The sequence below is a fragment of the Sceloporus undulatus genome, chromosome 2 (assembly GCF_019175285.1).
Source record: "Sceloporus undulatus isolate JIND9_A2432 ecotype Alabama chromosome 2, SceUnd_v1.1, whole genome shotgun sequence".
Classification (NCBI taxonomy): Eukaryota; Metazoa; Chordata; class Lepidosauria; order Squamata; family Phrynosomatidae; genus Sceloporus; species Sceloporus undulatus.
The window spans coordinates 270,371,473-270,398,478 of NC_056523.1; the positions used below are offsets into that span (position 1 = coordinate 270,371,473).

The window sequence follows — 27,006 nt, forward strand, 5'->3', positions numbered from 1 at the left end:
TGATCTAGACACTATACTTTTATTGATGCAGCCTAAAATCAAAATCAAAAAGAGGATTAGTGTCTGGGAATTGGTGATCATTATCTGCTGGGAAAGCCCCTGACTCTGAGTGGTTTCCCATTTGCATTTGCTGAGTCCTAATTTTCTATTCCTCAGGACTGGTAGCCAAATTTGGTTCACTTTAAGAGTTTCTTCTTTCCGGTTGAAATTATCCAGATGTTTGTGGATTTCAATAGCTTCCCTGTGCATCCTGACATGGTAGTGGTTAGCATGGTCCAGAATTTCAGTGTTTTCAAACAGTATTTTATGTCCAGGATGGTTTGTGGCATGTTCTGCTACTGCAAAATCACCTCCCAACAACATAACCAAAAAAAGAAAGAAAAGCCATCAAAGACCTCAATTTGGATCAAAAAACTATGGATGCCAGCCATGAAAGCCTTCGACTTCACATTGGAAAGCAATATTTATATCCATTATTTGTATGGTGCTATTATCCCATTTATCTTGCATTGCCACAAAAAAATCTCACTTAAATGTTATATTCTTGTCCTAATAGTAAAATATGTAGCAGATAACTATTTTCCAGATGTTGAAAATCCTAATGTTGAATTTGTTTGTCTGTTTGTTTGTTTGTTTATCAAAAGGCTTCCATACTTCCCTTTATCATAGGATATCGGGGTGGCATACATTTTAAACAATTTAAAACACTTCCAGATTGAAAACATAAATAATTCGAAGATGATAAAAAAATTAAACATAGCTACAGTTACAGCCACTTTAAAAACTACAACAAGTTTGAAATAAATTAGTCCCTGAAAGATTTATTAAAAAGCCATGTTTTGTCTAGGAACCAGAAAAAACCAACTTTGGTGCCAGTTACACCTCCAAGAGCATGATACAATTGGTGTGCAACAACCAAGAAGGCCCCCTCTGTTGTCCTCGCAATTTATATTGTTGTTAACTCTTGGGACACAGATGAGACTTCTTCTGCAGATCTCAATTTTGGGGCAGGTTTATACAAGTAGAGGTACTCAGACTAGAAGCAAATTGACAGCCAATGCAACACCTTTAAGGTGTTATATGTTGTCTATATGTATGATGGTTAGCAGTCTGGCTACTGCGTTCACTAGCTGCAGCTTCCAAGTCATTTCAAGAGCAGGCTCACATAGATTGTGATTGAGAAGTTACCAGTATGGGGGCTACTCTGGCTATATTATCCCTGTTCAGGAAAGTCTAGCTGGTGCACTAGTCAGAGCTGGAGCCAAGCACTCCTTGCCAAAGAAGACACTTGAACCACTGGTGAGAAAGTTGAGTCTAGGAGTACAGCTGGCCCTTCTTATACACGGATTTTTAATACACAGATTCAAGCATCCACGGCTTGAAAATGTTCAAAAAAAGTGTGAATTTCAAATATCAATCCTTGATTTTCCAATTTTTATAAGGGATACCATTTTGCTATGTCATTATATTTAATGGAACTTGAACATGCACAGATTTTGTTATCCACGGGGGATCTTGGAACCAAACCCCAGCATGTAACAAGGGTCCACTGTACTTCTTTTACATTGCTCCTACAACTGAAACTGATCCCAATAAACCTGACCAGATGGAGCACTGGACACTTTCTCGGACTCTGTGATAACTATGGTGTCACGTTCTGAGTGAATGTGAGCTATTTTCTCTTCAAAGTGTCTGGCAAACATGTTGCAGCAGGCAACCATGGGCCCCACCTTTGGTTTCTCTGAACCTGATCCCAATAGAATCCTCATACTTTCTTAATCTGTTGGCAATACTCCTCACCTCTTTATCTCATGTAGCCCAGAGAAAGAGTTCAGAGATTTTCATTTCTGCTTTTTGATTACCTGCATTCTGTTGTGTCATCCAGTGCAACAAAATGTGCTTAACTTTGACAGTGTCAAGAAAGCCAACTTCAACCCTGGAGGAGAGAAGGTTGGATCGGAGGGGGGTGGAATTAGCCACAGACCTTTCTAGCTCTGGATGACTGAACATGTTCAATTTAATCAAATTGAAAGGAAAAACCTCTGAACTTCTGGATACTTGTAGCTTACTGCCAAGCACTTCATACTACTGTAAATTGTGGATGGGTGTGATAAGCAGCTGTTGGAAGGAACTTTAAGAAATCAGGTACATTGATTCAGCTAGAACATTCCGGCTATACAAGGATTCAGTTAATATGTAGACAAAGAGATACAGTAATCCAGAGATCTCCATTTTGGGAGCCAGTCACCATATTTGGAATTTTGAGAATATGTTAAAGGCATTGTCACAGAATGTGTACCACACAGATATGGATGAAAAATAGCTGCTAGTTGGTATGGCAAGCCACAAAACATCCAGTTCACAGAAAGGGAAACTGTTGGGATTAAAAAGCAAATAACTTGTCCAGGATGGTGCACAAGAGGCAGAGATAGAGTCTGTGCTCCTGCCCACTTAATCATTCTCTCTCTCTCTCTCTCTCTCTCTCTCTCTCTTAAGATCACTCCTCTTATACAACCAAGTCAGTGTTTTGGGATCACCTCCCTCCACTTGCCTTGAGTTCATATGGCACAGAACCAAACATAACTTCTCCCTTTTTTCCTCCCCTTCCCCCAAATTGTGTCACCCTGTAAGCCTCCCATGTTGCTAACATTTGGAAGCATGTGGATGCCTGGGTGTGGGGGAACTTAATTTTTAGAAAGTTGGAAAATTGTACATGAGAAGGTTCCTGGCTTATATCAGGTTGACATATGTAGGGAAACTGTTGCTGATCCTAAGTTTACGCTCACAAACATTGTGTTAGTTGCTCCTCCTTTCTGCTGTTGTCCCTCTGAGTGCTGCAGTGCAGTGCAGAAACAACTGTAGTGAAAGCTGCTGTCTATAAATTGCCAGGGAAACTCAGTTAGAATGCAAATCATACTAATTCCTCATTAAGATGTGGCAATCCTACAAAAAAGTTGTTTTTAATATTTCATGTATTTTATATAGATACATACATATTGTTGGAAGAGGGCAATTGCCCTTAAAAGTTGGAGATGTATTTAACCATACTGATTTTTTTACATTTTATTCAGTAATTTAGGAAGGATAAAAGTTGATTTTCAAGTCAGTGTTATTAGTATTATGAAGATCAACATTTTGTTTATCGGCATAAACATTAATTTATACTATAATCCACCATATTGTTTAAAAAGTATTAAAATGGATTTCCTTTTGTTAAAAATGTTTAGAATTCCCCCTTTTCCCTTTCTCTCTTACAGCAATGGGCCAGGAAGCTGGAAAGCCCACATGGCCAAAGCCAGCAGGAGGGTATCAGACTATTACAGGCAGAAGATATGGAAGAAGACATGCTTATGTTAGTTTTAGACCATCTCTGGTGAATCAAGAGAGAAATGCAAACCAACACAACAGCGAATGTGAAGGATTAGAACTGGATGATGTTCAAACAGAAAATTCTCTGTGTACGTGTTACATAATTACAAACTGAAGCCTTTTCTTTAGAGAAGGAATGTCAAAAACATAAGAATGGGCTGATACTATAGAGTGGCAGAGAAGCATGGGCAGTTATGAAATTGACTTGATATTGATGGCAGTTTAAGATTTTTTTTAAAAAATATTTAGAAGTACCAATGAACCTAATTGGTGTAAATTGTAATTATTAGGTCATGTTCAAAAGTGTAATTCTAGCTTTACCTATTTCACTTTAAAAGTAAAAAGATAGTGATATGTATGATGGTTGGTCACAGAAACAGGTCATTAATGGATTTTTTGTTTGTTTGTTTTTTCTGCATGCAGACAATAGAAGGCATTGAGAACATATTGCAAGTGTCCATAGTCTGTAGCTTTAGGCATTTATCTACCCTACTTTGTAGTGCTGGCCTGCTGTTAACAGCCTTCTGTTCACTGTTTTTTTCCAGCTTTGCTTAAGTTATTAACATCCAGAAGCCTTTGTTTAGTCATCTCTCAGACTTATTGCCATCATGCAATTGGTTTCCCTGTTTAAAAGATCTTTGAGTGTGTTCAGATTTATATATATTTTACCTAAGCTTATTTTTAATGGTTCTGATAAATGTAAGATAAAAATAAGTTTAAAAATCAAATTATCCCCAAGTAAAATGCATCAGTCATACTACTGTAGTATATTAACAGTATTGTAGGCAGTAGTGTCTTCTGTATTTAATGAATATACCTCCAGCCTTTTAACCAAAGGATTGCATAGTGGCTTACGGTGTATAAAATGTGTGGCACAGTAAAACAATAGAATAGTCAGCAGTGGAAACAAAACTATCATCAGGACAAAGGAGGCGAATTCTTGGATTGCAAAAAGGAGCCATCTACTAATGGATTAAGTCCCATTATTGCTCAGGCCATGTGGGTATCATATGGTAGAAAAGGCTGATCAATTAGGCAACAAGCTCTTCCCCAGGTCAGACACTTGCTCCACTTCAGTCTGAGTATTGTTGTTTCTTTGGATTTTCCTTCTGTTTAGCATTTTCCCATTTCATGCTTGAGTAGTTCCTCCTGTCTTCTCTCCATTATAATTTCTTCACTCAACCTTTTGGCCTCTTTCTCTCCTTTCCTCATGGCAGTCAGTAAAGCCTCCTTCAAATCTACTAGTTGTTCTAAAATGTAGCCATACCTGCAACCTGTGTCCATATCGTCCAAAGAATAGGCACCTATTCAGCATGTTTGAGTGGCTCAATCTTCTAAAACGGGTACCTCTGCAGAGAGCCTCCAAACTACATGCCTCTTCATTCCTCACCTCCATTTCCAGTTTCAACAAAAGTTTATATATTTTACAGTTACATGTTCATGATCTGTACGTAGAGAGATCTTGTAGCACCTTTGAGACTAACTGAAAGAAAAAATTGGTAGCATGAATTTTCGTAGACTTCAGTCTACTTCCTCATATGCATAATGTTTATCATCTGTACACAACTGTATTCAAATTCTAACTTATTTTGTTCAAAACTATTTTGTCCATTTTAAAACTTTCCAGTAATTATAAGTAAGAATACCATTGAAAAGTATATACTTCCACTTCTAGCTGTTTTCACTGCTTCTGATCTAATTGGAATTAAATACCAAACCAATTTTCAGCCCAGACAACAATGATCTCCCTGCCAGTGTGGAGCCATATCATGCACCTTGGGAGGTAAATGTCAAAAGTTGTTAGTGACCACTGCAAATGAGAAGAACACTTTCTTGCTTCCCTTTTCAGGAAGGTCACAGAGCTGGCACCTTTCTAAAGACTGAATTATTTTTAGGTAGTCTTTCCTTGAGGAGTGGGAGAACAGAAAGCACTCTTGGCTCATCTGAGTATCCTACAGCACCTCTTGGGGGTAGGGTGGGGTCATGATCTCTGGTATACTTTTTCTCCTTTACCATTTGCCTGCAGGAGACAGCTTGTTGCCACCATTCCTGAAACACTCCTGGTGTTTGAACCTAAGGAACCTAATGTAAGGCAAATTTCTATTACCATTGCAGGTCTCTAAGGTTGGGGAAGCATTATCATGGACAGACAAGCCCAGGTATCTGGTTGTCCCTGAAGGCTAAGAACAGCATAAATCCGCTGGAACTCTGGACCATCAGTCTGGTCCTTCTAAGCATCCAACTTCTGCTGGAGAGTAACTGTGGTAATGTGCAAAATGTGGAAAAAACAAAAGGAGTCTTGAGGACTAGATCACTTCATGAGGAGGCAATTCACTTCCTCTGGTGGGTGGACAAACACCCTGTTAAACTAACACATCAAAGGTATCCTGATCATTGAGGCAGAGTTCCTCTTCAAAATCTTGACAGACTTGGGAAACTGGAGTTTAGATCAAACTGTCTTCTCTCAAGTGTTGTGTTGTATGGAGGTGGATCACATCATCCCTGTGAAGAAAAGCAAGCTACTCCTTTCTCTCTGTTCCCTGTTTCTTTGTGCATATGGCCTCAGTTCCCTCTCAACACTGTGGCTCCCTGTATTACTGTATTCTTTCTCTCTGCTCTCCAGGGTCCTGCATAAGATCCACCAAGAGAACCCTTAATGGTCCTAGTAGTTCCTCACTATAATTTATTTATTTCATTTCTATGCTACCTTTCTCCCACAAAGGGACCCAAGGCAGATTACAAGATAAAAATATCTCATAAACGTGACAGTATTTTTAAAGAATTAAAATCATATCTTTAGAACTGAGGCGGGATACAGACGGGCAAAAAGGGGTGTGTTCATGACGTCATGAAGGTATAGCCTTCAGAGGGCCTTTACCTGAATGCCACCATGAACATGCCGCCCGCACGCCCCAAGCGGGAAGAAGCGGCATTAAAAAGGTGCTGCTTTCCCCCGCTTCTTTTCTATATAGTGCGCAGCTGCACATCTCCGTCTGTAAGCTGCTGCACCGGTACGCCAGAATTGCTACGCCGCTAATTTAAGTTGCCCATTTAAAAGCTTTGTGTCTGCTGCGTCGCATAATGAGTTGGGGTCCTGGAACATGCGCAGTTTGCAGTCAGGCTTTAATTGCAGCGTCAGCTGCCATGCAGATGTGGAAGCTGCAGCACAGCTGCAGCGCATTTTAAGACTCGTAACCCTAACCCTAACCCTAGAGCTGCATGTACGCATGCGCTGCTAGAATCGTGGAAAGTTTGGAATTTAAAGTGCACCCCTACACACATTCCTGTGCCATTTTCACCTAACAATAAAAAAATGCTAAAACTTTAAATATTTACATATGTACAAGGGAGGTGATGGGGGATGGCAGGGGGACAGTGGTGGCAGCGGCGACAGCTGTGGCTGTGCATTGCAGATTCAGCAAGAGCGCGGGGACCAAAGGAGAGGAGGCATCCATGATGCTGGTGACATTGGCAATGTGCAAGCGGACAAGGATGCCAACACCAGCTGATCACCAGCTGGCAGGAGACCACCTTTGTTCTTGGGCAGGGCGGGGGAAAAAGTTTAAAGGGGCTTGGGTGCTTTAAATGTGCACATATGCTTTCTGCCGCCGGTGCTCAGCTGCGCATCCGCCAGCCGGCAAAAGAAAAAAAAGCCCCGTTTTTGGCCGCCCGTGAGGAAGCTGCCTCTCTCTTTGCGGCGTCCTCCGAGGCGGCGGTATGGAAACTGCGGGTCAGAAACGGCCCCAGGTGAGGCGTCTTCACTGCCCCCCATGTGGAAGCCCCATACACCTGAGCCACGCCCCCGGGGCGGGCAGTCTGGAGGCTCCGTATTCAGCAGAATACACCTCCAAGACGTCTTCCCCTGCCCGTCTGTATCCCGCCAATGTTAACATAAAAACATGCAAAATTAAAAACATAACGCCTCATGTAAGCCACCCTGTTATGATGTTTAAAAAACTTGCACAAATAAAAATGTTTTTACTTGCTGACGAAAGACAAGGGGGGTGGAGGCCAGCCTAGCCTCCCATGGAAGGGCGTTCCAGAGGGTGGGAGAAGCCTCTGAGAAGGCTCTATCTCCTGTCCTCACCAAGAAAGCCTGCAATGGTGGCAGGACAGTGACCCTTCTCCTTCACTGGTCCCACTGCCTTTGTTCTCAGAAATCACTCACTTGGCTAAGGAGACTTATGGTGCATCCCCCCTCTCCCAGTATCCATCTGTTGTCATAAGCACTGGTGTTTCATTGAGACCCAGGCTTTCTTTATTTAGCTGCCAGGTATCTGAAATATTATCTACATCAGGGTAGGATATTTAACTTGGGTAACTAACACACTTTTTCTCTTTGTGTACCTCTATGAGGCCATGTACACCTTTATCAGGTGGTGCCGACAGGAGGTGGTTCACAACAGCAGATTATGGAAAATTCTGGAATTCTTATAAAGAGACCTTGATGGCCTAACGGTCAGATGCTAAAAAAAACCAACAGGTGGTGGGCCTCTCCTACTTGCCTTCACAGTGAGGAAGGTTCACCTAAACTCTTATCTATGTGGGAAATGTTTCTTAAGGGGACATTTTCTCTTGTATCCTCCAGCAGTTCACAGCTTCCTTTCTGAAACCTCCATTTGTTTCTAAAAACTGTTTCCTCCTCCACCTCTTTGAACATCTCCAGTCAGTGTCTCTTTGTCCCACCAGATACTTTTCCTTATAGGGATCACTTTCTTTTAGCATGTCTCAGAGGTGAGGTTTCTCACTGAATAAATAGTGTTGCATTTTCGAAAAGCATACAGTCCTGACTTTTGTTCAGCTCACTGTTCCAAGGAAGTTTAGATGTAGTTATCTCTTCCCTTTAGCTTCACTCTTCTCATCTGGCAGAGAAAAATGGTTATAAGATGCATATGCATCAAGCATTTAAATGTCTATCTTTGCTTATGATGCAACTGCTATGCTAAATCCTCATCAGGTAACTAATTCTACTAGAACTGCACTTAATCTAAGCAGTTTATTCTACTAGTGTCCATCTGTCTGAAATTTGCCAAGTTGCAACCTGGGAGGTTCCATAGTCCTTTACGAGAGACTCAGTTGCAGCTACATTTGGAAGAAAGGTTCTTCAACAGATGATTCAGATTGGAAGCTAGCCACCATACTGGTCCCTCCTGACTCCTTCTCCCTCCCCAGTTCTGGTACATCCCATTAGTAGATGGCTCCTTCTACTAATGCTACATTGGATATTTAAAGTAAAGGCTTATTCATGACTAGCATTGGAGACATCCACACTCGCTCTGTGGTGTTACTTATTCAGAGTCTTGCTTGTCCTCAATAGTTGGAATGTGTATTTTTTCCTGGCTTTCTATCTTGGCTATGAAAGAAGATGGAGCCTATTGCATATTCATCTCTTCCGAACCATGTGAATTAAGGAACTGAAACTGTCACTTTACCTATTAGTGGGTAAACTCCTTTGCTGCATTCTAAAGTGAATTTGTATGGTAAGCACACAGTGCATCAATCCCACATCCCAGTCATAATTCCTTCTGAAAATAAAAGTGGGAGCGTGAGAAAGGGACTGAGGAAGGAATTGCCAAAACCATGTGGAATCACTCTGAAGCCCTGGTTGCCTTTAGAGGGTTATAGGATGAGGGATGGCATTGCCTGAGATACATTAATAATTTACTGTGTAATTTTGTTTAATATTATTAATAGCTATTGCTAAAAATATTGAATTTTGTTTCCTGAAATAGAAAATAAATAAAGTTAACTAACCAGTTGAAGCAGCTACTTCTAGTGTATGGCTATTTGAATACCACATGCTGACTAAGAAGCATTATATAAATATCCTATAGCCAAATCAAATATTGTGTGTGTGTGTGTTATTATACAAGTACTTGGAGCATGCCATATCAAACAGCTATATCACTGTTAATTAAAAGCTAGAATAATGTTCAGATAAAACTGCAAGGAACTTCAAGAAACAAATGCTTTTTATTTTCTTACTCTGACACCGAGTACTGGTAAACATGTGTTCTATATTGCTTAAATATTTCATTTCAGTTCTGGCAATGAACATTAATCAAATGTTCATTAAAATTCTACATTTGCTGTGAACTCACTTGAAAATGTTTAAATGGAGACTAGGCACAGATGGGTTGAATATCAACAAACTCTAGTTTTAGGTGTTGATAAATAATTTTATAAATCTGATTGTTCCAACATATGCTTTTTTTTTTTTTTACACTTTTGTATAAAGGTTCCAGTCCATTGGTCCAAGTATGTTCTGCTTTGGTAGATGTTCCATTGTTAATAAATGTTGGATCAGAAGATCCTGTTAGTCAAGCTGATCCAAGCCAAGCAGTCATCACAGGTACTCCAACATTTTCTCCAACACATTACAGTTTGGGAGACAGTCAGACTATGTGTAACAATGTGAATTCTAATGGCTGTACAGAGTATGCTTCTGGAGAGCACCGTAACTTTCGTACCCAAAATGGAATTTCTTTTGTAAACATTGACTCTTATGAACCAGATAGCAGTGATGGAGAGGAAGAAGGTGATCAAAATGATCTTTCATTAATTAAAGAAGAAGCAGGAATATTTCAAGAGACACTGGATAACATGCTTTCTGAGTTGGAGAAAGGAGTAGACTCCTTCTGTGATATGCAGTCGCACCTGAACAATTTCAATCGTAATGCTTCAAGCAAAAGTTTTGAAGACTTAAGACCAGTGCCTTTTAAAAGACATTCCAGTGTAGAATTAGATACTGTTCAACAAAATAAGACACTTCTGAAATCATCCAGTGAAGAAGAATTTCTTGTAAAACATAACTTCATTACTGCTTGTGACGTAGAACAGCAAAAAAATGCAGTGGATTCTACAATTAGAACACAAGTAGCGATTTGCGATGCTTTGAGTACTACCAATACAAAGGCTGACCAGGAAAATTCATCTGAACTGGTTGTAAGACCCAAAATCAGAAAACAAAATCCTGTAAGCCAGTTGGATAGGAAACAGTCTCTTACAAGTGAAGAGGACGAAAAGAGCAATAGTAAAAGATGGAGTGATAATGTCGATGTCTACCAACGTAATGCAGGATGTGTCTTGAAACACAGCAAAGAAAAAAACAATTCTAGTATGTTTTTTGATCCAAGAGACTATGAAGAAGCTCAAAAGAAAATAAAAAGTGAGCTAAGAAAACACAGTATAACTCTTCAAGACAAAAGTAAAGTAGATGACAGTGCTTTCTGGGATGAGTTTGAAGATTGTGGCAGAAATCTGTCCAGTACCAACAAAGGTGAAGATGAAGACAGGTAAGAGTTAAAAATTATTCACCTATACATTTGAATAACTGTATCAAATAATATGAATAGATATATGAATATATAGTAGATATATGAATATATAAAAAGTGGTTATTTAGTAATCTTCCAGATTTTGTAATGATTAGAATCTGCTACAGATGCATGGATCTTGGGGCCTACTTGCTCCTACTTTTACTTGGTTTAAAAAAAACACAGTTTAGTCAGTATGCTCCCTTTTCCCATTGTAATCATCTCCCTGCAAGGGAAAAGAAGTCTTGCAAGCCCTTTGCAAAACCAAAATACCTCAATGTTACTTTAAATATGGGTTAAATATACTCTTGTATCTGGAATTTTGTTTCTGCTCCTAAAAGCCAAAAAGGTGGAGGTGTTTTTGAACTGGATATCTTTGGGTTTTTTCTCTACTTTTATAATATTTTACTAAAATATTATAAAACATTAAAAAAGTCATTCAAATATACAGTGGACCCTTCTTATACGCTGGGGTTTGATTCCAAGATCCCCCATGTATAACAAAAAACGTTTATGCTCAAGTCCCATTAAATATAATGACATAGCAAAATGATGTCCCTTATAAAAAATGGAAAATCAAGGTTTGATATTTGAAATTTATATGGTTTTTAGAACATTTTCAAACTGTGTATGCTTGAATCCGTGTATAAAAAATCCATGTATAAGAAGGGCTTACTGTACCATGTATCTTTGACTATATGTCAAGAAATTTATGCCAAAACATTCACCTAAAATCCTGAGTCAGCTTATATACAGGTCAGTATGGTAATACAGTGGGCCCTCGGTAATCATGGGGTATCCCTTCTGGATCCTCCAACAAATGCTGGAATCCACGGATGCTCAAGACCCATTGACCTCAATGGTGGCACAGCCACAAGGTGGCACAGCCACATTGGGGACAATGGCACTTTGCCTCCCCAGCCACCTGAAGCCTACCTTGCCTTCCTCTCCTCCTCCTCCTCTTCCTCCTCCACCTCCACCTGTGGCAAGGCCTGGAGGGCAGGAACGATGAAGAGTTGAAGGAGAAGGAGAAGAAGAAGGCAAGGTAAGCTTTAGGTGGCTGGGGAGAAGCCCTTTCTCTGGGCTATGTCCCCTGGGTGGTGTTGTTTGCTTCTTTCCTGCCACTTCTTCTTCCTCCCTCCTCCTCCTTTTCCTTTTCCCACTCCCACCTCTACCGCCGCATCTTCCTCCTCCTCTTCCTCTCTTCTGCTGCACTGCATGCATGCCTTCCTCCTCTTCCTCTCCTCCCCCCCCCCCCCCCCGTGGGCTTGCCATCCTTGGATGCTCAAATCCGCGGATGGCCAGTCAGTGTATAAGGAGGGCCCACTGTACTGCTTAGAAAGGTCCTGAAAGAAGCACCTCCTCACTGTCCTGGCCTCGGTAGTGATCTCTGAAAGAACTAGCAAGGCTGTGTGTGTGTGTGTGTGTGTGTGTAAAAGAGGTGAGTCCCTTCCCAGTGGGATGGTGAAAGCATCTTCATCCTCCTCCTCTGGATCTCTGCCCACAGAACACCCCACTTTCACGCACTTCCTTTCCCTTCTCTATCCGATGTAAAAAGTTTCTCCTCCAGCACTAGGGAAGTGAGTTTAGGTGGTAGGGAGAGGTCCAGAGACAGGGAAGGAGGGAGGGAAGTGGTGTTTTCCTTTTATTTGTCCTTTACAGCCTTTGTTACTGGCCCTAGGTTCTACTCTCAACTTATGATAACAAGATCCACGATTCTCCCCCTAAAACCTTACCTTGAGTTATAAATGAGATCAACTTGTACACGAGAGTATATGGTACCTCCACCTAGAGGAATATAGAGGGCCAGTGTTTTGATGTAATGGTTTGAGCATTGGACTACAGTTCTGGAGACCAGGGTTCAAATCCTCACTCAGCCATGGAAATCCGCTGGGTGATCTTGGGCAAGTCACATTCTCTCAGCCTGTAGGAAAGCAAAGGCAAACCCTCTGAACAAATTCTACCAAGGAGATCTTGTGGTAGGTTTGCCTCAGGGTCACCATAAGTTAGAAATGACTTGAAGGCACACAACAAGAGTACCGCATAGCACTCTAACATTAAGATACACAAAAGCTTTTTCACTAGTGAATGTGCAGGCTGGCTTTGAAGAAGAAGCATCTGTGAAATTTTCTTGCACTGCTGTTTTTGTTTTGTTTTTTATTTACGCAGGCGCACACACACACACACACACACTCACTATAAGCATAAATGTTTTTCTGCTATGTTAATTCTACTTTCTGGTACAAATGTAATTTCTTTAAATACTCAAGAAGAAGAAAAAACAGAAATATGGCTGAATATTAACTTAGGTCTTAATTATTTCTGCAGTGCTAACAGGGTATTATTGTATGATTCAAGGAAGAGGAATTTGACTTTAAATGTAATAAAAATGTGTTGGAATTGTCTAATGGTGCTCCGTTTGCAAATGTTCAATAATTGAGACAGAGGCAGAGGAGAAAAGAACAGTAGGATGGTAACACAGAAGAAGGTCATTTAAAAAAATGTTTGAAGTCTTAACACTGCTTTTTTGTGAACAAAAATTATATTCAGCAACTACTAGACTTGATGTTTGTTCTCTCTGAGTACCAGCTCCCTGCTTGTTCATTCCTCTGAAATTTGTTTTAATTGAACTACTTTAATGTTATGAGCATGTGCTACTTTGCAAATGGGAATAAAGAACAGATGGAAGTATTTCATCATATTTATCTTCTGTGCTGTTGAGACAATGAAATAAAGTACAATGCCAGAAACCTTATTAGGATGCAACATATAACTTCTTAAATTCTTTTGAACAAGGCAGTCATGAACATAAGGGTGAAAAGATGTCATCAGCATTTTCACCTTGTTCTTTAACTTGGTTAGAAAGATAGAATTTAGTCATTTTCAGATTTTTGCTGTAGGCTTAAAATGAATCCCATTTTGGGAGAAAGGCAGAACATAAATCTAACAAATAAATAAAAAATTTAAGACCAATTAAGCAGCGACAGCATAGAATTTCTGATGTGAAGATCAAGTATTTGAAAATAAAAACATAACTTTTATATGAATTACAATCAGGAGTGATGTCAGAGGTTTGTCTCCTTGGTCATTTGCTGTGGACCTCACCCTTCTACATGGCCCATCAATCACCCTCCCGTCTCACCTTCTCTTCTCTCTCTTCTCCTTAATGTGGGATTCACCAGCTACAAAATCCAGTCCCACTTTTTATTCTTTTCTTCCTTTGTTGAGTAACTGCATCTGAATAAAATATTCTTGAACAACTCTTAAAACTAACTTGATACCCCCTTTTAATTGACATGTAGACTATGCTCACTGCTTCTAGTCATAACTACATATGGCAGTCAAAAATTGGGTCAGGGAGGTGGGATGCAGAAGATGCACTGCCTGCCACATCCTGAGCAGGTTGCCCAATCCTAAACTTCTCTCCAGTGGTTAAGACTGCACTTTTAGATAACATTTGGAAAATACCACACAGGTTTATCACTACAAGTGAGAACATTGATAGCAGTTAAAATATTAAAACACTCCCAGTGCGTATCAATCCAGGATAACTGGTTGTTTTTGATGAATAATATATTTATAATAATAAAATTCTATACAAATGAGCTATTAACCAACAATAATGTAAAACATAGTATGAATCACAGTATAATTGAGCAGCAGTAAGAAATAAAATTACATACTAAAAGCTTGATGAAACAAAAAAGTATTACTCAGTTTATGTAAAAATATATTCAAAGAGAGGGCCTGACAGAATTTGACTGGGAGAGTATTTTTGAGCAATAGCACCACTGTTTGTCATCCATGCATGCTCATCTTGGAATAGCAGTCAGAGCAGAGGCTGATCTTAAGGTTGAAGATACAGTACAGCACTTAAGGCAATCTACCCATAAACCTCAAGGCTTTAAAGTCCAAAACCATTAATTTGAATTGGATGTGAAAGCAAATAGGTAGGTAGTGGTACTGATAGCTGGATGTTCCAATCTGTGGGTGCCAAACCAAAGTCCAAATGACATATTTTGGACCAATGAAACTTCTAAGCTTTTATTAAAAAGCCCCATGTAGAATGTACTGGAGTAGACTAGCTTGGAAGTGACCAGAGTCTGAGTAACCAAGACAAAGTCCATTAACAGGCATCAGAAAAACATGATAGAACTGGAAAATTTCTGCAAGATGCAGAATGTAAGATGAAGAATTCAGTAAAAGAGAATCAGGAGCTTTCAGTGTGCTCTCTAATGGGAAGATGATTACTATTATTTTGCTTCTAATGGGGAAAATTGTTTATACATTGTGTTCTGTAGTGGAAAATTGTTTTCTATTACTACACAAAGAAAAATAGTAAACATTATAGGTATTATTTTATATCCACATATAAGTATGTTTGAACATATAAGTATGTTTGAATCCCATTGATTCCAGTGGGAGAGTTAAGCAGTAGCTTTAATCTCTCCCATTATAGACAGTGGAGCTTAAAAGTGTGTAGCCTGCTTGAATCAAATCCAACTTTCTGGCTTAGATTAAAATGCATCAACATTTTAAATACAGTGGAGTGTCTCAAATTACAGCTCTGAATGCAGTGATGGTGAATGGTCTGCATCTCTGCCCTCCTATTTTGCTGTGACTGTCAAAGACCAGTCTTCCAGTGATGAGAGTTGGGAGACTCTTCCAGGAAAGGAGGAACCAGAACCTGAAGTGCAGAGTGACAGCAGTGGTGTGGAAGAAGAACATAATGACTTTGGTTTCCAAGCAGGGTATGTCTTCCAGGGGTGTAGACTTTTCATTTTCTGGGGGGAAGGGGCGTGGGGCTAAGCCTGAGTAAGAGGGCTATACTTGTTTGTTTGCATTTATGTATGTATATATTTTTATTTCTAGAATCCATCCTTCATCAATAGATCCTAGAGCGTTCAAGGCCACATTAAAATAACCAATTCTCAACAAAAATATTACATTTTAATTATATATTATGATAGATTAGACCAGTGAACTAAAACCTTTTAGAGACCAAGTGCCCAAACTCAGTGGTGTTCCCGCACCAGGTGTCCTGCCCACAGAGAAGGCTCTGCATGCCAACTTGGGCACACATGCCCTGGGTTCGCCATTGCTGGTTTAGACACTACCCCACCATCCAAAGGTCTATGCAATATACCATCCAAATTGAAGCCCAAAATTAACAAGCTCTATATGGCTCAGGTCCAGGTTATTTGAAAGACCATATTTTCCCTTATGAGCTTGACTATGCTTTGAAATCTTCTGGGGAAGCCCTTCTTTCAGTCCCACCATCTTCAGAGGCATGCCTGATGGGAACATGAGAGAGGTCCTTCTTGGTGGCTGCTCCAGTACTCTTGGAACTCTCTTCCCAGGGAAACTAGACTAGCTCTCTCCTTAATGTGCTTTTGGAAGTACTGTATTTTCTGGCGTATAAGACTACTTTTTAACCCAGGAAAATCTTCTCAAAAGTCGGGGCTCGTCTTATATGCCAGGTGTCATCTTATAGGGCAGGTGCTGAAACTTCTGAGCCAGACTGGAGAATCTGCAGTCGCCACATATGTAACTGAAGGGCGGAGCAAGCTGCAGGCGTCCAGAACACCCAGGGTATGGAAAAAAGAGCCGTGTTTGCAATACCGCTCTGATAGTCTTGGAGACAGGGAGGGCTAGGCAGGCAGGGAGAGCTGACCAACCCAAGCAGGCTTTGTATACAACAAGTTTTCCTGCTAAGTACTTGCATGTCATAAGCATTGGAATTAAAATTACCATATTGAAATCAAATCTGATGTTTTTTACATTTTTATTTGGTGTGTGTTGGAAGAGGGGTAGTCTTATACTGTGAGTATATCCCAAACTATATTTTAACTGGAAAAGTTGGGGGTCGTCTTATACGCCCAGTTGTCTTATACGCCAGAAAATGCGGGTAGGCAAAAAACTTTCTGTTTTGGCATAACACCAATAGCACTATGTTTTTAAGGACTTGTAAAATTGTAGTGTATTTTAAATGTTTAATGTTTTAATATTGTATAAAATTTATTTTATTTTAATATATATTTATATCCATCTAAGTCTTTTCCTGAGTTTTAAAATGTATGTGTTTTAAATTTTGTAAGGCTGACTTGAGGCACAGAACTGGGTAAAAAGCAGTATACAAATAAATACATAATGTTCATTCATACATTCAGAATGAATACACAAGTATTTGTTTTGTGTATGAAACCTACTACTCTCCTCGTCAAGAACCTCAAATGGGTACTTACACACACACACACACTCCTACCTCCAACATGGTTAAGTATAATATGCAGATAAGATACAAATTTTGTTTCCTTAAAACAGGGCCCAAGGGAAACAGAATTCCCCTATCTTTTTCACAGAAAAAAATTAGAATTACTAGTTTTTTGTGGGTTTTTTGGGCTATGTGGCCATGTTCTAGCAGAGTTTCTTTCTGACATTTCGCCAGCATCTGTGGCTGGCATCTTCAGATGCCACATAGCCCGAAAAACCCACAAAAAACTATGGATGCCGGCCATGAAAGCCTTCGACTTTACAATAGAATTACTACCACCTCAGCCACCCAGCCAACTTATGATTCACTCTTCCATTTTTTTACTTACCCAGAATGATGGTGTTTTAGGGGCACCCCTAAAAAAAAATCCTTCAGTTCTCTGGTGTTTCTGCTACCACTAGCAGGAAAGAATAGCTGTTTCTGCCAGAAGGCAGATTTCCCTCCATACTTTTTTCATAAAGATTTCCCCCAGAAAATCTTTGACCCCTCCTTATCTATGCATAAACAAGCAAACAAACCCCTCTTCTTCAATTGCCAAACAGATCGCTTTTTGAAAGACAAAAGCCACTCCTTTTGTGTCAGGTTCAGCCTCCACAGATTGATTCCCTTCTACCTCCTCAGGCTTCATAGGACAAAAGATTACACATCTAGGAATTATATTGAGGTAGAGGTATCCTTAATTTTTTACTCTGAGTTATAAGGGATTCCTGGAGGTTATTTAGATCACACACACACCCAACACATAACAGCAGGCTGCCTGAAAGGGGCTGCTAATTCTGGGAAATCCCAGATGAGATTTGGACCGTTCACCCTCCCTGATGTCTTCCCATCTGAAGCAATGAAGTGTGCTAGTAAAATGAATGATATATAGAGTTACTATGGTAGCGACTGTACACGCAAATACTTTTGTGACTGTCATGCAGTGTTTGTGGTTATCATTGTTTCATATATGGTCACTGGTGATGAAAATTTAATAGATATACTAAAGATATACTAAATCTACTACAGTAGATGGCGGTTATACTTGGTTTCTGGAACCCCATTTTGGATAAGATTTCAGTTTACAGCCTCAGGCAAGACTTCACTGTAATGATTGGGTAGGCATCCTTTGGCCTTCCAGATGTTGGATTATACTTCTCTCCTAATCATTATTATTACTGTGCTGGTTGAGCTAGTGGAAGGCAGAGTTTGCCTGGCTCTGAGGCAGAGCTGTTGTTTGGACAACTTACCTACCTTTTCTTAGGTTATTAAGATAGCAAGAAAGTTAAATCTATGTATAATTTCTATAGAATTTTCATTAACTGTCCCCTAAGCACTGACATTAGCTTTGGGGTTCTCTAATTTATTCTCCTACTCCTCACTTGGGGATAGAGATGAATACCAGTGCCTTCATAGTCCTCCAATGTATGGGCATATGAAACTTAGAGCAACTATGGGAAACTGGCCTGCCAGATATTTTTGGACTGATCTCTTATTATAACACCTTGGTTGTGCTTGTTAGGCTGATAGGAGCTAACACAGAACATCTTGTGAGCCTCTGTTACCCACTCTTGATCCATAGCTTCCATACATTCATTGTATTGCATAACATTCTACACTGAATGCATTGAATTTTGCAGGGCAAGAAGAACCAGCCCTGGTTAATAGTTGGATAGGAGACTACAAGGACTATTGGGATAGAGCTAGAAAAAATACTTCTCTGAAGTGGCCTCTCCAGTCAGTTGATAATAGTGATTATGTGGACTCAGTTTAAGGCAGCTTCCTGTGAAGAGCTGCAACTTCTCTCATTCTGGTCTGTTTCATTTCTGCAGTCATGCCAAGTGAAACCATTCCAACTTTGTATGATTTCTGTCAAGTTTTACTTTTTCTGTGTAATGAGACTTCCTCTAGTATTGCCATAGATTCCTGGGGGCTAGTTGTGTATGATTGGCAGCCTGCAAATCTAGCTTTAGTGTAGTACTTCAGTTGAAGTGGGTAGGTCTGACTTTGGCACTGTGGTTTGTCCCTAGAGTGCTTATATTGATAATTGTATTGTCACCTTTCTGATGATCCTGACGCCACTTCACAATATTATGTGTTTGCATAAAGGATTTCTACTATGCATGTACAGTTCTGTGCCTCAGTAGTTCAGAAATATAGGGCCTACTTCAGCTTGCAATTGACTTTATATAGTAATGTCAGAGGAGTCACTCTTTGTGATAATAAAGCACTTGGCATTTTGCTTGTTTTGTCATTTGGTTGTTATTGCAAATGCAAAGATAGCAAGCACACAATGCAGTTTTAAAGCATGAGAGCCCTTAGCAAATAAGGAGACCAAGGAGACAGTAGCAATCTCCTGTGTGGTGAAGAGATGAGCATTCAAATATACATTTCTTCCATTTGCATTCTGAAGTAGTACAGTTCCAATAAAGCTGTACCACATAGTATTCACAGTCCTTAGATTGGCTCTTGATTCTTTCCATAAATTAGCTGTGACTGAGCTTTCTGACTTTCATGTTCCTATGATTTTTGTCATCCAACTGCAAGGTGAGCTGGCAAGATTAGAACTTTAAGAGCTGCAGGCAATAAGGGCATTTGTAGAGCTGATAAATAACATAGATATATACAGTGAGATGCAGTAAACATTAATGTGCTTCTTTGGCCTCCTAATTTAACAAAGTAGTTTTAAAGTCAGTGTCTTATCTTAACTCCTTAAGTTTGTCTGTTCTGAAAGAGATTAAACCCAGCGATGATCAAAATAGAAGGATCAATTTCTTTAGTACACATGGAGATTTCACTGTGAAAGCACAGATTAAAGGCACAAACAAGTCATTAACCTTTGTAGGGGAAAACTGCTTCACATTAAAGCTACTCTGCTCTGTATGGGTTGGGTTGTTTCTGTATTTTACAAGGGAAGTACAAAAAATTACTCCTATTTTTAAAATCCAAATACTAAGTGGTAAACAAAAATAATTTAAAAAGTATAAATGCCAAAGTGTTCCTCCTATTTTTACTGACAGTTGCCTTGCTAGGTTGCAGCTTGACCATAATATGGAAATCAAGGCTTTTTAGAACAGTATGACTGATCATGTAATTTTAGCAGAAAAGCCCACAAATTTGTCATATTTCAAAGCTTCAAATGGGGAAGCCCCAAACTGCTTTTTCTTTCTCATAAAATAGCTTCCTAGCATTCCTTTCAATGTGTTTTTAAAAAACATTTCCAATATCAATTATACAGATTTGCAAACTATTTTCATGTATAAGGTTAATAGTTTCCTTTATTGTCTGATTTGATTCTCTGTTTGTATTCAAGATGTTTAAAAGCATTTACTATTGCTTTTCTGACAAAATTCAGATTTTCCTTAGAGCATCAATAATTTGTTGTGTTGGTAAAGGAACTATTTACACAGTATTCACATTCATTAGTGGGGATTATAACGACCTTATATGTTAAACCATGTCAGTTGTTTTGGGAATACTGGAGCAGTAGGAATGACCTATTGCAAATAATTAGGGAGACTAATGTGTGATTCATTCTCAAATACTGTGGGTTTTTGTAAATTGAAAGCAAACTCTGATTACAACCATTAATTTTGTCCACCTACACAATAAAGCCTTTGAAAAGGAAATTGTTTTACTTCCATTCTAATGACCTTTCTTCACATCACACAGTTTGACATTATTAAAAAAAACTGTGATTCTTACCTTAGTAACTTACATAGGAGGTCTGTGTCTTTTTAAATGGATGGCACTGACCAGTTTTGATGAACTAACTGTATGAATTTTCTATTTCTGGTCTCACAGGAATATTAGAAAATATTACAAATAATTTGATATTGTTGGATTTTGTATAATAACACCAGACTTTGTGATTAGTAAACAAACAGAAAAAACCATCCAACTGTAGCTAATTGAGCCAAACTAATTTGGAGGTTTATTCAAACCTCCCTTTTATGGCCAAAACCTGTGAAGTTTTACTTGTATTCAGAGCATTTCCTTGGATTCTGAGTAAAATGAGTACATGGGCCAGTAAGAGGAAAACAAAGGATGAGGATCCTATCAGCCTACAGGAGCACTTTGCAAATAACTGGTAATTGGTTGACTAGTTTCCTTCACAGCTTTGCAGAGAAGTAGGAGAAATGCATAACCAGTAGTATAGCAATAGTTCGATGATGTCATAACTCTGTCTATAGTATCACGGGCACAAACTGTCTAATTCCTTCCGCTTGTAGAGTTGCAAGGGAGTTTGGAGAACATGTAATCCAGTCCCTAGATCAATGCAGGATCTGCTGTGCAGAAATCAGCAACCACATTCTTGATAAAATGGCTGTTCAACCTCTTATGTAATATCCACAATGAAGAGAAGCCACAATCTCCATGAAAGGTTATCTACAGTGGAGCAATTTATGCAGGCATTGGCTCTTCAAAATTCATATATATACATATATACTTGACCATATCTTTTAAAGCGTTCTGTATAAATATATTATTTTAACTATTGTATATACTAATGAAATTTCAGTCAAAGGTTGACCCAAAAATTCTATGTCGACTTATCCACAGGTCAGTGTAAGTATTGTACTTTAACTCTTATTTTAAAAGAAACCATCCCCTGGTGGAAGGCAGGTGGGTAATCTGTCCTGGAAGCATTGACGCACACACCCCACACACACTCCCTCATCCATCCAGCCTTAGTGTGAGCCCAAACAGTTATGCCTGCTGGAATTTGTAAATTCTTTGGCATTGTTTTCCTTTGCTTCATGCTTTATAGTCTTTGTTACATACCCCTAGATTTTACCCTCAACTTATATACGGGTCATATCAAAATCCATAATTTTGGCCCCAAAACTTGCCCTCAATTTATACATGAGGTCCACTTATAGTTGAGTATATACAGTATTTGTGTAGAATGATTTCTTTTTATGGAAAACAACCACCTGGTTTTGTCCGTTAGTCCATGAATATAATATAAACAATTAGCATAGATGAAGGGTACTTCATGTACAATTGTGTCTGTGTAGTTTTACATAGATTTTCATATTTTTTATAAAGGGAACAGACCACCCTAGAAGATGGTGAAATTCCTTGGTTGCAGTATCATGAAGAAATAGAAACTAGCAGTGATGAAGAAACTGATCAAGTGAGCCATTTTGTGCATCCTGGCTTTTTCATGTTGGATGGAAACAACAACTTAGAAGATGATTCCAGTATGAGTGAAGACTTGGATGTGGAATGGAGGTATGTTGGCTCTTGATCAGTTCTGATTTAAGAAATGTATCCCACATCTTACCTGGAGAGAAAACAATGAATTAGCACAATAAATTACAATACTAGTGTCTTCTGAATTTAAATTCTGCAGCAGAGACTCCAATCATATATGGAGAGAAAAAACAATAATGCTAGGAAAGGTGGAAGGAAGTAGAAAGAGAAAGCTGGATAGATTCACTTAGGGAGGTCACAGGTATGAATTTACAGGACCTAAGTAGAGACTGGAGTACAGTGGACCCTTATTATACGCTGGGGTTTGGTTCCAAGATCCCCTGTGGATAACAAAATCCATGGATGCTCAAGTCCCATTAAATATAATGAATAACAAAATGGTGTCCCTTATAAAAAATGGAAATTTAAGGTTTGATATTTGAAATGTATACTTTTTTTTTTAACATTTCCAAACTGTGGATGCTTGAATCCGTGAATAAAAAATCTGTGTATAAGAAGGGCCGACTGTATGTGATTTTGCCTGGCTCGCTAGTCTTGGAGATGTCTCATCCACAGGGTCGCCATGAGTCAGGATGGCTCGAGGGCATTTAACAACAAATTGGATTTCTATATTGGCCATCAGGTGATGTCCGTGAAACAGTTGCCTCTTTGGTTGCTTGAAGAACATGTTTGTGATTAACAAGACTTGGCCTTGCAAAATTCTCCTGCTTCATTTCTTGATACTAAGCCAAATTTTCCGACAATCTTTGATTCTGCTCTGTTTCCTACTTTTGCATTTCAATTACCTATGATTAACAAGAAGTCATGTTTAATGTGTGATCAGTTTTGTCCTTGACTCCAGCACAGAAATCCCTCATTGTAATGCCACTGCATTTAGTCTTAGATTTTCATTGCCTGAGTAAAACACAATGAAATTATCTGACACAAAATGTCCCATTCCTGTCCACTTTAGCTCACTCACCCCAAGTATTGCAATGTTTATATGTTTCATTTCTTGTTTTACTATGTCTTATTTTCCCTGATTATTGCTTGTCACATTCTATGTTTCTGTTATATGTGTTGGGCAGCTTTGGGCTTTCCTTTCACATCTGAGCGTGACAGTATCTGGATGTCCTTTCAGATAGAATCCAGTTGCATTATTAGCCACACCATTACTCATAGTTGTTCTGTGCTGACCCAGTAGCTCATTGAGTGCCATCTGACTTATTCTATTTTGGATTGTCTCATCATAAGGTTTTTGTGGTAAAAGACATTCAAAAGGTGTTTACTGTGCTTCCTTCTGCACAGTACTAACAAGTGTTAGCTATAGTGTCACTACCATTGTCTCTGACATATCCTCCATTAGTATCATTCCCTCACTACTGAAGCTGCCCATTAGATGGCTGACTCCTCAGCAAAAGCCTGTCTGAAAAGGGAGACCCTACCAGCAGCATTACTGGCATAGCATAGCCCTTTGCCTCACAGGAAAACACATTCCCATTACTGTGGAAAGATAGTACTATTGTCCTACCAAAAATCAGTGTCTGATTCCCTTAAGGAAGGGGAGGTTTGACTATTTGTGCTACCATATTGAAAATACAATGGTTCTGTTAATATTGGCTTGCATTCCAAGAGATACAGCTTAACTCAGTTCAATAATTGTTTTTCCTGACAATTTCTCTGTATGTGACTATTATCAACAACAGGATTACTCTCTCACACACACTTCATTTCTCTCTCAATCTCTGTCTCTCATTCTCTCTTTCTATTCATGACTCCTGATAGAACTGAGGAATTTAATACAATTTTTCCCTCCTAGGCTCCTTGATGAATTTGGTGATGGTCTAGGTGTTGCTCAAGCCATTTCTTATGTGGATCCCCAGTTCCTTACATATATGGCTTTGGAAGAACGGTTGGCACAGGCAATGGAGGTAATGCAATACATTATTATTATTATTATTATTATTATTATTATTCTTTATAGTATATTTCTGTTTTAAAATTAGAAAAGGGGAGGGAAAATGTGATTAAAACCCATTTATACAAGGTCATAATTAACATCCACTGTGGATTAGGCATGTTAGTATTTCTCATTACTAGTTATGTACCTCCCCATGAATAGCAAAAAATGTGGGATCTTAAATCACACACTTTTCAGTGGACACATCCGTGCCCACATGCATACCCATTGAAAAAGTGGGTGCACTATATATAGACAATGGGCATATGTGTATTTTACAGGCAGGCTGCCCTGTTTTCTTGTTCTGCTAGGTAACTTCTATAAGAAGACTAATGCTTGGGTAACTTGATGATCTAAAGTAAACGCCTCAATCACTGTAGCTTACATAGCCATATGACGATCCTCCAACTATATTTGTAAAAACTCAGTTGTCACTCACCAATCAACACACTGCACACTTCCCATGCAGGCTGCTGGTTTTGACCTTTAAAGTCCCTTGCTCCATATAAATTTGCAAGGCAACTTTTCCGACTTCTGAGCCCTGCTTCAGATTTTAAGATTTAGAAGAAGAACTTACTGTGCATGAACCAGCAAAGCAGGTGGGTCCTTGAGACATAATCACTTCACTTGGGGTATTCAAGAATTGAAAGATTTCCAAGGTTTAAATAAGCAGTGAAAAAAGTTTTAAACAATTTAATGATAATACTGTACTATATTTATTCTTTTTTAGATTATTTTATTGGTTTATTTATTGTCATGTATTGGTTTACTCTAATTCAAAACAGTACTGAATATAAGAAAATATAAGAAATTTTAAATCTTGAAAATGGAGATAAGCATGCATATTTCACATACCGATTGAAGCAAGGGAGGGGTTGACAGCAAGAGATTGAAATGTTGGAAGTTTCTGCCTTACATTTCATTAGTAGTACATGTGTGACTAAGCTGCCCAAGTGGTGGTAAACATATTGCCCCCTTTTTCAGAGATGAATGACAAGGGAAGGAGATTGGCAGTTGTGAATTGAGAGGTGTAGATGAAAATTACATATCTTTTATTCAGTGTTGGTTTTAGCACCATAGCAAAGAAATGAGATTCCCTACTTTTTGTTCTTTTAGGACTCTCTTGCATGAGGCAGGTGGACTTTTCTGTGTGTGAGATAACCTTGTGCCATGTACCTGGAAAGGTACAAGAGTTCTGTATAAAGAAAAGTGGCAGCCCCACTGGCTATTGCTATGGCTGTGGGCATTTCTAGCATTTTACATGACACTGGAAATGGAAAACTTTACTGCTCTTGTGCCTTTCAGAATACTGTTAGATTTCCTGCAGGAAGGCAAGAAAAAAATGGAAAATGTGAGAAACAATTATTAGACGCTAGAACAAATGGCTCCTGGGAAAACATTAGGGATAGACAAGTGTTTTTTGGAGAGGATGCCACCCAGCAACTACTTTGACATTTAAAGCTGTGCTGAAAATGGCCTTCCTTACAAAAACTGGGGGGAAATGTGGAAATTCATTAGGTTTTGGAGTGGTCAGGATAAAAGTAACATTTTTGGAGGGACAAAATTCTTACTAGAAAAAGCAGAGTCAGCAAAACAAGGAAACAGAGTATTGGCACTCCTCCAAACAGTTAAGTCCTTATATATAGGTCTGGTAGCTCTCTTCACACACACACCATCCTGCAAGTGCTGGGGACTGGTACCATATTTGATCCCATTGGCTACCAACATTTATTCTCTCCTTCCTTTCTTTCCTAGAAACTCTCTAGGAACCATTTGCTGATAGTTCATGGACTGGTACCAGTCAGTGGACCACCACTTTGTGAAGCACTGCTCTCTATTGTGTTGTGCCATTACTGGTGCTGTGTGTAATTCTAGGTACATTAATTGAGGTTATGTGTGGTTGTAGCGGTTACTCTTTGGTTGTTCTGCCAATTGATCCTTGTTTTAATCCTTTAAGGAAAGTAAGCAGTGTCAGCTGGTAAAGTGAAATGTTTACAAGCAAATGTAGCTGTCCTTACTATTTGATGCAGTGGGAACTTATGTGGCTTCAAGATCCAGAGTGGCCCTTTCTGTACAGTGCTGTGTTATGCTAGTATGGCATTGTATTAAGGGGTTCTTCAGCTTTTGGAATCATCAATCTTGTTAGACAGCTGTAGAATCCCCATTTTTCATAAACTGTCAGCTGGAACAAATAGTTTTGCTGTTTGCTTCTAGTACAGGTTTTCAGAACTCAGATTGTCTTTTTAGAAGAAATGTCTTTTGAGCTATGGAGCAACTGGCCCGTTCCCACTTACTGGAAAATCCATTTCCTGAACCGATTCCTGAAACTGGTTCTGAAAAAACATGATTCCCACTATGTTTGCACTGGTTTCAGGAATCGGTTCAGTGGCGGGGGGGGGGCATCTTGATGGGCTGACTTGTCTCTGGCCTCTCCTGGCCCCCAAATCCCTGGCCCAGCCTCCTTACCAGCTTCTTTGGCAGCTAACCAGGTTCCCTGCACCTTTTTTAAATTTGTCGTGGCCAAGGAGGCCGAAAGGAGGTTGCAGAGATGCTAGAAGACTTGCAATCTCGTTCCGGCCTCCCCAGTCACAGAATTTTTTTAAAAAGCCCAAGGAACCTGGTCAGTGGCCAAACAAGCCGGTAAGGAGGCTGGGCCAGGGATTTGGGGCCAGGAGAGCCCAGGCCATGCCAGCTGCCCCCCTCCCCCGGGCCGAGCTGCCAGTGGGAACCAGGGCAGATTCGATTCCGATTTGAATCCACCTGGTTCCCACTTGAGCTGAATCAATTTATTTCTAAATAAATCGATTCAGCCCAAAAATCACCCTATTTTCCCAGCGTCTTTTTGACCTGGCTTAAATGGACAAAAATGGGCAAAAAGCATGCCCCCTCTTTCTGAAACAATTTCTGAA

The 27,006-nt window shown here is 39.4% G+C and overlaps 1 protein-coding gene across 10 annotated transcripts in view; it reads left to right on the forward strand.

Moving 5' to 3' along the window:
• PJA2 (praja ring finger ubiquitin ligase 2) overlaps positions 1 to 27,006 on the forward strand; it is a 131,845-nt gene that overhangs the window by 85,194 nt on the left and 19,645 nt on the right. For 7 of the 10 annotated variants that reach the window (XR_006102006.1, XM_042450081.1, XM_042450079.1 and 4 more), the window contains 5 exons: positions 3,258 to 3,458; positions 9,608 to 10,664; positions 15,251 to 15,436; positions 21,991 to 22,176; positions 23,957 to 24,068. Coding sequence is in view for 8 of the 10 variants with exons in the window: in XM_042450081.1 (XP_042306015.1) it covers positions 3,258 to 3,458; positions 9,608 to 10,664; positions 15,251 to 15,436; positions 21,991 to 22,176; positions 23,957 to 24,068 (1,742 nt within the window). In the remaining 2 variants the exon portion in view is untranslated. Of the gene's footprint in view, positions 1 to 3,257; positions 3,459 to 9,607; positions 10,665 to 15,250; positions 15,437 to 21,990; positions 22,177 to 23,956; positions 24,069 to 24,566; positions 24,697 to 27,006 lie in introns of all 10 variants that reach the window. The other 3 variants (XM_042450085.1, XM_042450086.1, XR_006102007.1) reach the window with 2 other exon arrangements.